Source organism: Colius striatus, chromosome 9 (genome assembly GCF_028858725.1).
Source record: "Colius striatus isolate bColStr4 chromosome 9, bColStr4.1.hap1, whole genome shotgun sequence".
Classification (NCBI taxonomy): Eukaryota; Metazoa; Chordata; class Aves; order Coliiformes; family Coliidae; genus Colius; species Colius striatus.
The window spans coordinates 20,292,273-20,309,314 of record NC_084767.1 but is presented as its reverse complement, the minus strand read 5'-3'; the positions used below and the strand labels follow the sequence as shown (position 1 = coordinate 20,309,314).

General features: G+C 46.4%; 1 protein-coding gene across 5 annotated transcripts in view; it reads right to left on the bottom strand.

Moving 5' to 3' along the window:
* The window catches only part of TCERG1 (transcription elongation regulator 1), a 35,529-nt gene extending 23,492 nt beyond the window's left edge, over window positions 1-12,037 (bottom strand). For 3 of the 5 annotated variants that reach the window (XM_062002191.1, XM_062002192.1, XM_062002194.1), the window contains exons 1-5: window positions 11,961-12,037; window positions 10,591-10,816; window positions 6,553-6,705; window positions 6,104-6,359; window positions 3,109-3,351 (exon numbers count right to left, since the gene is read on the bottom strand). In XM_062002191.1, coding sequence (XP_061858175.1) covers window positions 3,109-3,351; window positions 6,104-6,359; window positions 6,553-6,705; window positions 10,591-10,815 — 877 coding nt within the window. In that variant the 5' untranslated portion in view covers window position 10,816; window positions 11,961-12,037. Of the gene's footprint in view, window positions 1-3,108; window positions 3,352-6,103; window positions 6,360-6,552; window positions 6,706-10,590; window positions 10,817-11,348; window positions 11,441-11,960 lie in introns of all 5 variants that reach the window. The other 2 variants (XM_062002195.1, XM_062002196.1) reach the window with 2 other exon arrangements.
* Window positions 12,038-17,042: the final 5,005 nt, after the last annotated feature.

The window sequence follows — 17,042 nt, the reverse complement described above, 5'->3', positions numbered from 1 at the left end:
CAAGCTGCAAAATGCTCTAATAGTAGCATAACTAGACCTCAAAAACGTAGCATCATGTGCTGGTCTGCTCTCCAGTTCCTTAGGAAACGACACAAAGGCCACAAAGAGGAAGGCATATCCTCTTCAATTAGATTCAAAATTCAGTGGGAAATTGGACAGGGGTTTGGGCAAGGTGTTTCAAAAAACCTTCATTGTAGATGTGGAAGGGAACTGTAGAAGTTGTCTCAGAAAATGAAACACTTTAGGGATTTTTGCTTAAATGGTTTCCTTCATCTGTGGTTGGAAATTTTCCAGTGCAAAGTGAAACTAAACCCCTGTGCTTATAACCAATTTTTATCATTAGAGATCTAGTATGGAAAGCATACTAAAATACTGACAATTTATTTTTTTAACTCTTTGTGAGAAAACAGAATTGTAATGCTCTTTAGTAGTCATTTGAATGAAAGAATCCAAAACTAGTTTTACAAGCATGAACTGAGACACAAAAATATTGACTCAGAAGTGTTTGTCTAAATTTGGGGTGGTGGTTTGGGGTGTTTCCATGTTTTGTACTTGAAAATTAATCTGAAAAATTCGTTTTGTTAAGGAAGTTACAGCATGTCATAAAACTGGGTCAGTATAAATAACGCCATCTGCGAGATTACTGAAATTAGAGATACTGCAGCGCAGATAAGACTTAGCAAATACCCAAGCTGTTTCCTCTGCCAAGTTCTCAAACATACAACTAATTTTAATGTATGAATTAAGAGAAAGCAGACTTACTTTTTAAGATCTGAGATTACGAGATCTCACTAATCAACTCTTCCATTGTTCCGTCTTACTATAGTACAACACAGAGATTAACTTTGAAATCATTTGACAATGGTATTGTTCAGCTCTGTCTCTCTAACTTGAAATCAGTTTGGCTGATAATACATCCAGTGCTGAAAGCCCCAAACATCTACATGTCAAAACTTCATAAGCCTTTTTGACTCCTCCTTATACTGCCATGAAGTAATTTTGTCTTCTCTTTTGTTTCTTCTTATTGTCAAACATTTTAAAGGTTTTCTTTCTTTTAAAGTGTTTATAAACCATTGCGACCAACTCAAGGCAGAATTAGCTGAAAGAAGTAGATTGATTGTATTTTGCAATTGAGCAAATCTACAAGGCTCATTCATGGAAGCAAGCCCGGTACCGAGAGGTATCCTTCCTACGTATTATGGGTTCCACTCAAAAAGCTCCTCTCACTCTGAGAGCAGAAGAGGCCAGATGTATGACTTGCTACCAGGAAAGCTCTGAAAAAAACCTAATTTTCAAAAAAGTAGTTTAAGAAAGAAAATATCTGTTCTGAAAGAAAAGATCTGTTTCTGAAAGAAATGTTCTTTTCTCTGTCTTCCCTTCTGTATTGCACTACTCACACAATTTTTTGACTGAGAGCTTACAGAAAAACCCAACCCAGCACACAACGCTGTGTATCCATTTTCACTGGCACTCTACTGCTTTGATCATCCATATTTTACCTGACAGTTCACACCTGAGTAGATGATCATATCCTCCACAGGTACCTAAGGACCCTTGGATCTATGCTGATTCTTTGTTGGCAATATCACAAATTGCAGTTAAGAATGTTCAGGTGACCACCTTTAAGGCTAAAGCCTTTTTACTGTTCTTCCAAACCTCACAAATATACAGGCATCAGGATTCTCCCTCTATCCTTCATGCATTTTTTGTTCAGTCTTGAGTATTATGTTCAGAATAGTATTTGTTTCCTGTCTTAAGACAAGTACTACACTTTCATTTCCTTTTCAAGCAAATTATAGATTAAAGTAGCTTTGTCCAGATATTTTAGACTATCCTAAAAGCAAAGGCAACTAAAGGTTGGTCCTCTCCTCTAGTTCACAGAACTAATATCCATTATAACTACTTTGACCCTTATTCAAAGAAGTGTTCCAAAGGATTACTTTTCATCCAATTTGATGGAAGGTGAAGGCCTTCTTTCATATGTGCTGGATCGATGTGTTGAAACGACAGCAGGAAAGAAGTCCCCTCACTCAGCTCAGTCAAAAATGAGGATGCTGCTCAGAGCTGTTGCTTTGTCATTTTTATCAGAAGCTAACTTGTATCCAACACGACTGCAGTCTCAAAGCTTCCCTTGCAATAGAAAATCATCAGCTCTCCCTATACATTTACTGCTACTGCACACTGAACATTAGCTACCCTTGTACCAGAACAGGAACTCAAGCCTATCCATGCAAACTGAACCATGGTACTTAAGCAATGAGTGGCTTTGGCGATCTCTTAGAACCTCTGCAGCATTGACAAATTGCAGTTGGGCCCAAAATTTTGCCAGCCTAAAATTACTTCTTTAAGTATCTAAATATTTTCTAAATATGTAGGAAGATACGCTGTCCTCAGGAACCAGTGGGCTGCCATCGAACACTTCTTCCCAATGGTCTTTGCATCTAAATGCCCTAGCATCTTGAATGACTTCATTACTGCCCTCAGTTTGACCCTCAACATTTTGCGTACGCATTCAGCATCACACTTGATAGTTGCAAACCAAGAGAATGGGAAACACCTAACAGCATTCAAGGGTAATGCATTTGAGTGGTAACCTTTCCTGCTCATAAACAGATTATCTTATTTTCTCTTTTTTTCCCAGCTGTAATCCATGTCCTAATAAATATTTATGCACAAGACTTGAGGTCTAAATCAAGAAAGTAGGAAAAAATTATAGCGATATTGCAACTATTAAAATGTAGTGCTACAATATTCTCAGCCTGATATTGATTCTGTCCAGAAGCTCTTTGGTTTTTTTAAACATGACATGTGTCATGAGATTAAGAAATGTTTGGTGCAATTCTTTTATTTTCCTACAGTCTAAAAGACAAAATGTTTACGTGGTCAAATGCAGCTGTTTTCTGATACGTACAGCAAAGAACTAGAAGCAAAAAAAAAATTTCATGTTCTTTGTTAATTAAAAAGTCTGTCTGCTAACCCTGAATTCTTTCAAAAATACTCTGAGTGGAGAGGATTCAGGCAAGTTCTGTACACAGTGGACACATGAGTGCAAACAAATTGACAACATGGACATGTAGCGGACAAAACAATTACAGTTCGCCAATTTACCTGGAAGTGGAATAGGCATGCCAGGAAGGGGGACACGAAATGGAGGTACCATTACTGGTGGAAAAGCAGGAATTGCTGCAGTTGGTTGAGGTACTGCATGAGGAACTGCAGGAGGCAATGTCTGTGGGACTGGCTGGGGTACAGTCTGCACAGGTGTAGCAGAAGGAGCAGAGGTTGAAACACTGACTGATGGTGTGGCAACTGAAACACCCGAACTCGGGGTCTGGTCTTGTGTGGTAGGTGCTGATAAAAAAAACAAAACAAAGAACACCTTGTATCGTTGACACTACAGTATATTTGCTGCAAACATAATGGCTGTTTCCCAACAGACCTTATATAAGCAGATATGCTTAGATATAATCAGCAGGAAGACACTCTTGCACTAAAAAAACCCCTTTTGCCTTCTCTGTAACTTTAAATATTCACAAAGAAAGTAAATTTGAAATTCTACTTTGTCCCATTCTTCACACCTAACAAGTCTCTATAGAAGTAGCAAGGGTGTATGAAAGAACAAATACAGCCTAAAATTAAATTCTACTCTGTATCCCTGTTCAGAAAAATAGAAAGGTAATCTTACAGAGAGGCTCAAGTGGAAAAAGGTTGTTGTGTTAAATGAACACAGGTTCCGCTTTTTAACAATAATGGCAGCAGAACGTGCATGACAACAGCCTATCTAAACTCTGTTTATTAAGCTGTCATCCAAGAACAGAAAAGTGTCAATTAAAAATATGAAAATATGTATTAAAAAAAGAAAACAAACAAGGAAAAGGAATGTATTTTTGTTCAGAAGCTGCCAGAGCTTTTTTGGTATTCAGTGCCTCCCAGTGGGAAAACACACTACCAGTGTTCAGTTCTGTAATCCTTGCAGCACGACTGAAAACAGCACTTAATCAACAATAAATAGTGCAACATATAAAAGCACCAGTAAACAGGAACTACACACGTGACTGACTCAACTCATTGATCAACCTTGCAAATTTACACTGTAAGATTTGGTGGAGGGGAGGAGGAACCGTTGTAAAAACGAGCTAATTAAAATTTTTTCAAAAAGGAAATCACAATAACTTATGATCATATTATATATAGGCATGCTGTGCATTTTCTCCAGTATTTAAAGACTACCAGAAGCATTCCAAATAATAATAATCAGTATTAGCATATTAAAATCCAGGGTTTCGATCTCTTGCTGTTTCAGAAAGGGTGAAAGCTCTTAGCATTGCCTAAAATTTAGGGAAACAGAGCAGAAAAATAAATCAGGATGTGATTTATTTTAAGACTTAAGTCAAACCAGTACCAGACAAGAACGCTCAACCAGAAGTCCCATGTTCTTACAGGCTACATCAAAGAGTTTTAAAATTATTTGAAATGATACAATTTTATTACCTAGGCACAGACACCAACAGTAACAGCTCTTGAGAGTAAAGACAAAGTTTAGCAGGTAGAACAGGTAAGAAGTGGAACAGATTCTCAGCGTTTGAGGAAATTTAGCTTCAGAGAAGGTGCATGGAGTACTCTTCCAAAAGCAGGGTCAGTTCTCAAAAGCCTGGCACTAGGCCAGGAGCTAACATTCACCTCCTACCAGATTTGTGTTACTCAGCAGAATGGTTATAGTAGACCATATTTCAAAGCAGCAGCTAAATGCAGTACTACAGTATCTTTCAAAATAAATAAAAAGCCCTAAAATGCTTGGAGCAATATTAATTACCTGCTGCCCTAATGATCTATCCTCCCTCTGATATTAACTGGAAGCATAATTAGAGGGTTACCTAAATTTGACTCCCTTTCATACACAGATCTTTAAAGTCTGGGTTAAATGCTGAGCTAAGCTTGATTTGTCTCACCTGTTACTGGAATTCCAGAGGACGCAGCTATACACTACAGCTGGAGTCAGAACAGCTCAATGGCTGCTCATCTTTGGTATACTTTTTGACCTGACTCAGCATACACATTTTTGCTAGTGCAGCTACACCATCAAGACTGTCAAACAACAGGATTTCTGACCAGCATAAAAGTCAAGCTTTCAGCAGCCCTACACGTAGGCAGTAACACTAACCATACTGGTCCTTGATAACCATACCTGGTTTGGCTCATGCTAGGTGATCATCGTGCTCACACTCTGCTGTTGGTACGCTTATCTGCAGTACCTAATAGATGCCCCTATATAGATGTGCTGCACTAGGGGAACCTTCTTAGCTCATATATGGCAAAGTACAGTGTAAATCATACTACTTGTATTATATACAGTTATTGTATATAAACATGCATCACATGCATGCTGAATAAATTCAGTTCCCTTTCCTCTTGAGGTTCCCTCAGCTGGAAAACCCTTAAAAGCAAAGGCTCAGTCCACATAAACAGCAGTAATCTCCAGACTACCATTCAAAGGTCATGAGTGACCAATAATGGCTCCAAGGCCTTTCTCTTTTCTCTTCTGTGCAACTCTAGCACATGGGAACTTAAAGGCTTAGGCAGCAGAATAATGGCAACAAAAGTAAGCAGTTCTGTTCTGTAATCAACCAATTCTCCACAGCCCAGGAGCAGCACTCAAGGATCCAGCCTCTTCGAGCAACAGATGCCGTTTTAGAAACAAAGAGAAAATTGCTATAACTGTAACTCCTACTCAGATTAACTTCTCTTGTGAAATACTTTTAAAACAATTTAGCTTTATCTATAGTCAAAGGGAAATGGATGCATAATAGCTTTGGATGCATAATAGCTTTGAGATGATGTGATAACAGCAGAAGAAAATACACAAAGACCTAAAGAAAAAGGGTTGCATGCTGATCTAGTATTGCTCTCCTTTTAGACTGAAAAAAAAAGAGTTTACATGCAAAGTCCTTCTGGATTAAATACTGTACTTTAAACTAACACTCCCCTTGACGCTGCAACTACTTCCTCCTGGATACCGAGTTTTTGCTGCAGTAATTTCACACAGCAGCATCCCTACCATCTGCTCCCCGCAATCGCAAAGCTTGGGAAATCTTCAGTTACTCACTGGACATTGTCTGTGAACCTGAAGTGGCTGTGGTTGTGGTAGAGGTTGTGGAGGACTGCGTGCTCGAGGAGGTGGATGGAGATGCTGCAGATGCAGGACTACTGGTGGTGGGTGTGGAGGCACCTACAGCTTGGGCCTGGGCCTGTGCCTGGGCCTGTGCAGCCAGCATCGGCGTCAGCTCCGACTGCTGAATCACTTTGACCCCGTCTGGCTTAGTCCACGCTGACTCACGAGTGCGGGCGTTATAGAAATATACCTACAATTTAAGAACATCACCATCAAACAACTGCTTATCTGGAAGAAGAGCATTTATGAATGGTCCAGTTCCTTCTGTTTTAAAAATAAATACTAAAGAAGGTAGACAAGAGCGTAGGATTTGACCACAGTGCCTACATGCTCCCAGAAGCAGTACACATCCATTACTTTGTTGCTTCCAGTAACCATCTCACCTTGCCATCCGGAGTTTTGTTTTCTACCCATATCTCTTCAGCTGGAGGCATTGCTGGTGTTCCAGGAGCATTGACAGGTGGCATTCCTGGAGGGAACATCATACCAGGAGGTGGTGGCATACTACCCATGGGTGGAGGCATAAATGGTGGTCTCTAAAGGCATATAATAATAATAATGATGATGATGACAATAATAGTAATACAATTTTCCAGCAGTTTTCCTTCATTAAGAGCACCAACAACCAGTACAACTATAGCAAGGTTGACTCTACCAGTCTTGAGAGCTTCTGTAACAATCTGATGCTATCAGCTCAGAGAATGTGCTTCCTGACAAGCTACCACCTACGGCAGAACAGCTGCAGTAAGCACTTCACTTCTGAGATGTTAATGTAAATGCAAAGCGTCGGGAAAAAAAGGGCATGAAAAGACATAGTGAAAGAAAACCCCGCTCCCGAAAAGGAGAAAATATCGCAATGCAAGAAAGAGAAAGAATGGAAGAACTGTTCTTGAATAGCTGCCACTCAGACATTCCCAGCTGTGAATCTAATATATCACTGAACAGTTATACAATGGCTCTCCCAGCAAAGAAATATTGAAAGAAATTACAAGCAAGCTTTCAATTCATTAGCACAGCGGAGCAACGGATTTCTTTACAACCCATTATAGTTTTCATTTTCCCATTAACTAAAATTTTAACTAGTACTGATTGGAAAAATGAAAGGAAAACATTATATTTGCATTACTGCATCATCATAAGAAACCCAGAACTGGTGTGCACCCCACTGTTACCTGAAAGCTTACTTTCTAATTCAAAGTACATTAAGATCTTTTATTCTACTTGTTTATCTGGACTCTTCTGAAATATCCTGTGCATAACACGTACAGTGACTGCTTATCTGTAAAAGACTGTTGACAAAATCCACCAAAGTCTTTAACTCACTCTGCATACACCTACAACTGACCTAATTATCTACATCACTCCAATTCTAATTGAGCTTGTAATTCAAAAGATTTCCTCTTCACAAAGGCAACATCAAGACAGATCACTGTCAAAAACCCTGAAACTCTGCACTCCTAGTGATAGGCCCACGACTGAAACGCAGACACATGGCAAGACCAGGGCTCTGCTGAAGCATGGATGTGTGCTGAAAATCCAGTGTCATGGGAACAGGGTGGCTCTGTGTGACATCCTGCAAGCACAGCTCCTGAGCTGCACTCTTGCACTGTGGATAGGAAGGCTACCCTTGGCCATTTTCAGTGCACGCTATGTCCTTGGTTTCTGTCTGCATTTGGCTTTTTAGGCATTTGGCTTCTTTCAGAGGTTTCCCTGAGATCAAAATTTCTGCTCCAAGAGTGATACTTTAAGCTGCTTTTAAAATTTGTGTACCACAGAATCACAGAATGGTAGGGTTGGAAGGGACCTTTAGAGATCATCTAGTCCAACCCCACTGCCAAAGCAGGTCCACCTAGATCACGTCACACAGGAACACATCCAGGCAGATCTTGAAGATCTCCAAAGAAGGAGACTCCACATCCTCCCCGGGCAGCCTGTGCTCACCCTCATAGTGAAAACTCTTGAGTTTTGTTAAACACTACTATAAAAGAAATGAAGAATACATGGACAGAATTCAAAACAAACAAACAAAAAAAGCCATTAAGGTAACTATGGCCTTTTTTTCCTTCCTTTGTTCTTTTCCACAGCTTCTCCACCTGGCCATAACTCGATCTTTCTCTTCTCTATAATCTCTAAGAATGCAGCGGGGCATTCAGCACTTTTTGCCTGCTCTTGCTGCTTTCCACCAACAAAAGGCATTAGACAGTTCTGGGGCAGCCCTGGGAGTGAGGACGGGATGCCAGGCATACAAGAGCACCCAGGACGCCTTTTGGCTCCACGGTAAGCACACTCTCTCCTCCATTTCTTCCACAGGACCTTTTCAACATCATGTCTCTCATCAGAAGCGGGGTAAGAAGCTAAAAATCAACCACTCAGTGCAAAGCAGGGCACAGTGCTGACATAGTATGACAAAAATTTAGACATGCTTAGTGCCTGGATTCCACGTATGGTACCAAGTTATAGAAGGCATGTTTGTAGCACAGCATAATAGAACAACTATGGTGTAACAGTTGAGGGCTGATGCACATTCAGAATACAAATCAAACACATAAGACAACATCGGTGGCTCACTTGGGGCTTCAAATCAACTCTGTCTGATTGTTAAAACTGCAAGAAGGAAAGTCCTGTTCTCCCTTCTCAGCCTGAGCTCCACTGCAGACTACAACACTCTGCATTGCTTGAAAGCTTTCAAGGCAATGCATTAACACCAAGAAGGAAAAAGGGGACTATAAAGCACCAGAAGAAAAGTGCAGCAGGTGGAAACAGTCTTAAGTAACGTTAGGTTGAGCAGGAAAACATACCACAGAACAAGGCCCCTAGTACTGAATGAAAGGAATACAGAAGGTGATATTGAAGGTGGGTGGGGCTGTTTACATCCTTCAAACATATGGCTTCAACCTTGCACAGGACTTTTGTTCGGCTGAGAATGTTTCACTGAAATTAATAGCTACACCACACCTGCCTGAGCAGTCCTAACAAAACTTTATGCTCCAGAAGATAGGTATGAAACTGCTACAGAAAGCAAGCACTGACTTCTTTTTAAAATCTTGTGCATGATGATGACAGCACACAAAATTAGGCTACAGTTTGATGCTAGTTTATTTCAGATGAAGTCCAGATGAAGTCCTTGTTCCTGCTCTTGCTGCTTCTTTGCTTCCTCCCGTATTGCTCCCTCCATTCCACACAAGGTTCTCTGCAGAACTTCACACTGAACCAATTTGCATTGAGAGCAATGTGGGAAAAAGCTCCTATAGCTCTGCTGCTAAAAAACACATGTGAAGCAGGGCCTAAAACACCACGAAATAACCCAGGTCAGCACGGTCTATTTCCATCTTGCTCACATGTCTACATTTCAAAACGAAAGCAAAGTTTTCACTGTTCTACTACAAATAGTGGATTTAAACCATGATCTGTAAATGGCACAGCACTACTCACTACCTTACGGCCTGCCTACAGCCCCCACAATAATTACACTGTCTTAATAGCACTGTACTCCTGCAATGCACCTAAAACACCACATTGTCCATCCACAAAAGTGTTGTAACTTTCAAACTGCCCAAGCCTCTGAAAAGTAGGCTTAAGAACTTCAACATACATCACCTAAAACACATATAAAAATCTACCTTTCCCGAGCCCAACAGGCCCATGTGATCCCTGTAGTCACCAGGAATGCTCTTAAGTTTAAAAAACCCAAAGCACAACAACACAACATAGAGTGCATCCCTCTTCTGCCAAGAGTAACCTTATGTCAGCTGTCTGCAGCTGCCTCTGTCAAGCACTGAGCCTGCTCCTTGGGGTTTTTTCCAAATGTGAAGTTTTCCTTTGTGTGTGTTGACAACTAATGTCACATCCTCCCGCACATGGTCCTGAAGCAAAACACACCTGTTCACTGATCTTATACCTACTTCTAAGAATTGCTACCTGCCAACCCAATCCATCCCTGGGTGATCAGTAATAACAAACTATGGTAGTGACGGCAGCTCTTACTGGGCCCCACAGGGGATCCAGTTGCACCACCTCCGTCAGCCTTTATGCATGTCCATCATTCCCTCCCTTAAGGAACATGGGCAGAGCCAAGGGAACTCCAGAAGGCTGCTGGCTGCTTCACATGCCTGCTTGAAGGTGCTCAGAAACACCAGCACTGGCCATGGGGCACCAACACCAAGTCAGGTTTTAGGAGGATTCTACTGTAGAATTGGCGAATTTCGAATTGCCTCAAGGAGCTAAACAAGAGTTGCATTTCCCTACCTCAGGCATGCATTCATTTTACAATACCAGGCACAAGCCTTACATTTTTGTCATGCCCCACTACTTTTTTGTCATCCACTTTAACATTTCTCCTCTGATTTTTTCCATACATGAAAAACCAAGCAAAAATCCCTAAATCCCAACTCGACAAATCCAGAGAATCCCCCATTCTTTACCTGTAAATGTGGAGGTCCCATCGGTGGAGGAATCCCTCCCGGAGGTGGCATTGGAGGCATATTTGGATCAAATGGGGGACGTCCAAATGGGGGGCGAGGTGGGGGAGGGGGACCCCGCATCATGCCAAAAGGTGGAGGTGGTCGCATGAGAGGCGGTGGGCCTCTCATGACAGCGTTCGGTGGGGGGGCTGGGCCACGGAACCTCAGTGCTTGCTGCTGAGCCATTCTGTGAACAAGGCCAATGGGAAACAGAGTTTATGTTTGTTTGCTGTTAGCGGTAGGAGAACCAACTCTTATAACAAGGGAAAAACCCTCATAAACACTGAAAGAGTGTAGAAAAAAACTGCCAAGCTTGAGCAGACAAAGTTAAATGTACCACTACTTCAACAGTTTCTTCCCCTTCGCAATTCAAGTTTATTGGTCCTCAACTGTTACTGTTTGCTCATAGAAATGGATAACTGTGAGCTAGCATGGGGGTAGGCAGGCACTGAAGAACCAGTCCTGGATCTGCCAAAACTCTTTCAACACTACCTGCAATTCTGATTCTCGTCTACAGCTACACTGTAGACTTCTTAAGCCATAGCTGCCAATCGTGCCAAGGATCTGAAATATTCTATAGCACGAGCGCCTGTCAGGACTATCCGCATCCTTTGCGTTTGTGACAGATGGTAGGACTTGAACTCTGACCATCAAACTAAACCCACCCAACCCCCTACACAAGGAGCTTCATAAATGTATATATAGAAGAAAACGTTCACCTTTGGAACCAACAAATGCTCTTCTGCTGCTCTCAGGAAAACAATTTTGCCCACCATTTAGTGCCAGTGCAATACCAATGTTGGCATGATGACTCAAAATTGAAAAAAACAAAGGTTATGAGAAGGTGAACGGCAACACACAAGCAGCTCAGCGCACGGAGCGCGGGGCAGCCCGCTCTCCTGCTGACCGGGACCGCAAGCGGGCGCAGGGAGCCCGAGCAGCCCGTGGTTCCCGGGGGGACCGGCGAAGGGCACCGCGGCAGCCCAGCGCCCGCGCCGCGCCCCAGAGTGGAGCCGCGGCGGGTGGCTATGGCACGGCGACGAGGGCTCGGTCGCCGCCACGGGGCCCATCCCAGCCCCAGCCACACGCGGGGACAGAAAATGGAAGCGGCGAGAGCCGCTCCCGGCCGAGCCGCCCGCCCCTTCCCTTCCCGCCCCGCCGGCCGCGCCCTGGCCCAGGCCCCGGCCCTCTACCCTGGCCGCCCGCCGGGCGCAGGCCGGGCCCGCGGAGCGGCGCTGCGGAAGGCCGCGCTGGTCGGGCCGGGCCGGGCCGGCCCAGGCCGCATCCGCCGCGAGAGCCCGCCCCCACGCGCGCCCGCCGCCGCGTGGTACCTGAGCTCGCTGCCGTACCGCTCCGCCGCCGCCTCCCCCTCGCCGCCGCCGGCCCCCGCGCCGCCTCCGCCGCCTCGCTCCGCCATGGCTGCCTCGCAGCGCCGCCGAGCCCCGCCGCCGCCGCTGCCGCCCCGGCCAGGCCTCGCCGCGCTCTCATTGGCCGTCTCGCACGCCCGTCAACGCACGCCGGGACGGGCGCGCCCTGCGATTGGTCTCTGCGCCCGCCGACTTTGAATGGGGGTAGTCAGGCGCGCCGGGATTGGCTACGCGCTCGCGCGTCCCGCACCGCCCCCGACGCGGGTCACGTGGGGCGTGACCCAAGCGGAGAACCGGAACTGACCTCGCGTGAAGACGGAACGGGCCGTACGGAAAGAAAGGGACGGGAGCTCCGTCCAATCAGCTGCCGCAGCCGCGCGAGCCAATCACGGCCCGCGGGCAGCCGCGCGCTCCCACCCAGAGCAGCCGAATCAGGGGCGCGGGGCGGGGCCGGCCGCGCGGGAAGCCAACGGGGTCCCATAGCCGCCGGGCGGCGCCGTCTGCCGGCCGTGCGACGGCTGCGGCGCTTCCCCGCCTCTGCCCGCGGCCGCCTCTGCCCGGCGCGCTGCCGCGGGGGCCGCTGTGTGCTTCAGGCGCTCGAGACTGCAGCGTTTCGATGCCAGCAGAAGGCGGCGTGAGCCGCTCGCAGCCGGGTGCGCGTTGTGGGTGCCCTGCGCGCCCTGCGTGCCCTGAGCTGGGCTCCCCCAGTACCGGGAGCGCAGAGACATGCGGGACACGAGCACGTCCCCTCCGGTGCTGGGGCCTTTGGGACCACGATGTAGAGGGAATGGGGTGGTGAGAGGGTGTCTCTGGGCCTCTCTGCCCCCTTGCCACCAGCTTGGCCACAGGACGCTGCAGCTGCCTTGCAATCCCCAGTTAACAGGTCCTAATGTGGACACGGCTGCACGGCCAGAAACCCCTTGAAGATGCAATTATACAGTAAAGCCGTGTTTTGACTGGGATAGTCGATTTCTCCTGCTTGAGTTTCCTTTACAGCAATGGCAGGTAGCTGCATTCGTAGTAGAGAATCTACTAGTGTCTGGGGTGTGTGTAGCATCTGCTGGGGCTTCCTGGTGGGGGCAGGCAGTAGGAGGCTGCCCAGGCCCTGCCCAAGCCCCAAAGCCTCCCAGGAAACCCATACCTCTGCAGAGTGCCACAAGGGCTGGGGTGGCAAGACCCCTGCCTGGCCGCTGCTGGCCTAGAGCAGCTCCCTTTGGCAGCTGGTGTAGGCAACTGGGATTGTAGCAAAACAAGCTGTGGGCAAACAGAGGGCACACAGTACAGGAGGTCTGAGAAAGGTCTGCAGTGCCCACAGCCAGGCTCAGATGGAGCAGGAGACAAAGTGAAGGACATGGCTAACCCCAAGGCACCCCGGGGACTTAGAAACGAGAGTTTGTGGTGCACTGTGTCTTCTGAAGGAAGTGAGTGGGTTCACACTGCCCTGGGACAATGGAGAGCCCCACTGGGATGGGAGAGAACCCTGGGGAGGCAGTTGCAATGGGGCCAGGTCCACAGCCTTAGCTGGGAGACAGCACCAGCAGCTTTCCCCAAGACATTGCTCTCAGGACTACACAGGGAGACTGGCAGGCAGGTAATGAGCTGAGTAAGATATGTCATCAGTGAGGGAAAGGCACTTTCAGTTCAGACACCCAGTCCTGTGTTTATTCTATAGCTGTGTAACTGAAACACACTACACGTGGGAGCACAATTGTTCCTGTGGAGCACTTGCCAGGCCTGACTTGTCAGGCAACGGCTGAGGAAACTGAACTTATGAGTAAAGCCTGCAATAAGCCATTGCAGAAACTGGGAGTTCTGCTGTGGCACTGACATTATGCTTGAGAAAGATATGAAATATTCTGTGGAACACCCTCCTGCACCTAATTGCATATTTCAAAAGGGAAAAAAAAGCAGGGATGCAGATCTTTCACCCCTGCAAGGCCCCACTTCATGTGCTGGGGGATATCACCACCCCTCCTGCTGCAGGCAGGGTGCCAGGAGCCTCGCTGAGCCATTACGTCTTTCCATGTCTAACTGCTTTGATTTTGTGATCCCACTTTTCCCATTCCTCTCCTGCTGCCAAAAAAAAAAGAAAAGAAAAGAAAAGAAAAGAAAAGAAAAGAAAAGAAAAGAAAAGAAAAGAAAAGAAAAGAAAAGAAAAGAAAAGAAAAGAAAAGAAAAGAAAAGGAGAACTGTCTTTTCTTAAATAATAAAATAGTTGGAATTTCCAGAGGACCTTGTGGTGGTGCTGTGCTAAAGAGACTCTTACATAATTTCATTTCACACTCAGTTTCTTTATTCATGTGTTTTGTTTGAAGTCACTGCTGCTGTGAGGAATTTTGACAGCTTGATGGGTGGCTGGAGCTCTCCAGGTGCCTGTGTGCCCAACTCCATCCCAGTGCGTTGCCAGCCTGTCCTGGCCCTGAACCCATCTCAGGGAGCTGGGGGCCCTTCCCCTTGCTCTAGCTCCTGCACAGAGCCATGGGAAGGAACTGGGGATAACCTCCACTGGCTCTCCCCAGGCAGCGAGATGCAAAGAGCCTCTCTCTGCTCTGCAAGGGGAGAGGACCTGAGCTGGGCATCTCCACCCTACATTCCCCCTTGCCAGCACCATGAGTGATCAGCACATTCTGACAGCAGGAGATTAAAATGGGGTTTGGACATGATAGCTTAGATCCTCCCCAAACAGTGAGGCTGTCTGCCTTTCACTAGCCTCTTTCATCCCCCTTTTCATCTGCTTGTTTCAGGATTGTCTCAATAATTTATTAATTACAAGCTGGCAGATAGAAGCATCTGCAAGGCCCTTACCCATGTTTGGGGAGCGTTGGCCCCGTTCCATGCAGAGCCCAGTGCTGCTGCACCATGGCCCCCCTTACTGCTCAGCTTTGTTTTCTCAAAACCTTTCAGCCAATGATTCTCAGACTGCAGCTCTTTCAGGAGCAGTTAATTGTGAGCTGCAAAATGCGAGTCATTTTGACAAATTTGATGGCAGCTACCTGTTCAGCAGTACGTAGCCTTTGGGAATGGTACAAATTGTTGTGCTTAATACAGTCTTCCCTCAAGTTTCATTAAAAATCAGAATTCCAATAACACAAATCTCTGTTTGCAGGGACACCCTTACTAGTTCACCAGCAGAGTAGGCTCCAGGACTGTGGATACAAGAGGGGACTGATGAGCCACAGCCCCTGGATGTGCTCAGTTGACACCAAGGGTGCTACAGCCAAGGACCTCAACATTGCCAGCTCACTCATCTCCTCAGAAAGCCTCGGTGCTGCTCTGCACCTGGGATGGCACTGCTGGCTGGGCTTTTCTGGGGAACAGGGCTGTGGAGCACCTGGCCAGGGCAGAAATCCCTCTGAGAAACCCAAACCTAAACTGACTACTATGCCTTGGATCTGCTGATGTGGTAGTGCAAATGTAATATCGTTTAGGCCAGCTGGGTATCCACGCCACTTTTCAGAAGAGCCTGCAGCCAGGACACCCACAGCAGCCCTTTCCCCCTCTGCCTCTCACCACTCAGCCCACAGGCTCATTGCTCTGGTACAGCTCAGAAGCCTCTGCCACGTAAGAGCACAGGGCTGCTGCTACTGCTGCTGCTGGAGAATGAGTGTTCTCCATAGAGATTTTTAAACTGAAAACCTTTCCAAATATTTAGATCTCCATAATTGTTAAAGAACTATTTCTTACATGGTCTGACTTCTCTGCCAGGCATACAGAGAGGATGCTTGAAATTTAATGATTTGGATGCTCCCTCTCAAATCTGCCCACATTCTCTCGATCCAAAGTGAGTGGCCTTTTTTCTCCCTGCTTGCAGCTGTGTGACATGAGCTGATTTTCAGCATTTTGGTTTCCTCTGGCAGCAAGCATCACAGCACCTGAGCCATGGTGAGCACGTGCCCCGCAATGCCACGGAGTGCTGCCCCATCCCAGGAGCTGCCATTAGCCCATCAGTTGTGCAGACTCTGAGATGCTGACATCTTGTCATTCTTTTTACTTTTTTTTCCAGATTTCAGGTTGAAGTGTGCTGCTGAATTAAAAATTTTGCCCTGGGCTGTCTGCAGGGCCTCTGAGCTGCTGCCGTGCCAGCATCTGCCAGGGAGACCCCCAGGTCCCGTGTCGGAGGGCAGCAGCCCCGAGCTGGCACTGAGCAGCACAGCCAGGGAGAGTCCCACTGCTGTGGGCAAAGGGAGCATTCTCTTTACCAGCCCCCACTCGCCCTTAGTGCTGCCTGCAGAGGCGTGAGGGCCCATGGCAAGGACCTGGCCCAGGGATCAGCCTGACTCCAGCTCAACTCGGCTGCCATCAGTCAGTTAGGAAAAGCCTGGCACAGCTCTGGAGTGGAATGTTGAGCTCTGGATCTGGATGTCTCTGAAAGGTGCTTATCTCCTCAAAGAGCAGCTCATGCAATGCCATGGGCAAGGCAGCTGCAGCATGGCCAGCACCTTTCGCAAATAAGACACCAGTTTTGTGTTGAGCATCAGCTAGGCTAGTGGGGCTGGGAGGGGTGCACCCTGCCAGGGGAGGGAGAAGAAGCAGGGGAGAAGAAGGGAGCAGCCGTCCATACACCATCCCAGTCCCAGATGTCCCCTGCGGCCCCATCCTGTAGGCCTGTGGGTGTTAATAGGGCCTCAGCATGGGCGCAGCAGATGCTTGCTGTGGAGGGTCAGATAAACAGAAAGGCCTTAGACTTTGGTTCTAATTGGGATCCAGCCCTTGCTGTTTTGATAATATATCCATTTTTTTTTGCCTAGTGTATCTTTTGAAGAATTGCAATTATTAAAATGGCAATTTGCTTCACTCTGGCTAATTGCATTTCACAGTGAACCTATTTGCAGAACAATCCTCTCATATTTTCTGCCTGCTAGGCTAATAAACTAGCAGAAAAGAAGAATTTATAGTTGTGTTTTTCTGTGAGGTTTATTTTGGAAACCATACCTTGGAAGTGCAGAGGAAGGAGAGGTCTGAAGTAAGCCCAGGGAGCCAGCAATGGGGAGTCCATCCCTTTGGCATTCATGCTGCAGTGGTGCATTGCATCACACCACTCACCAC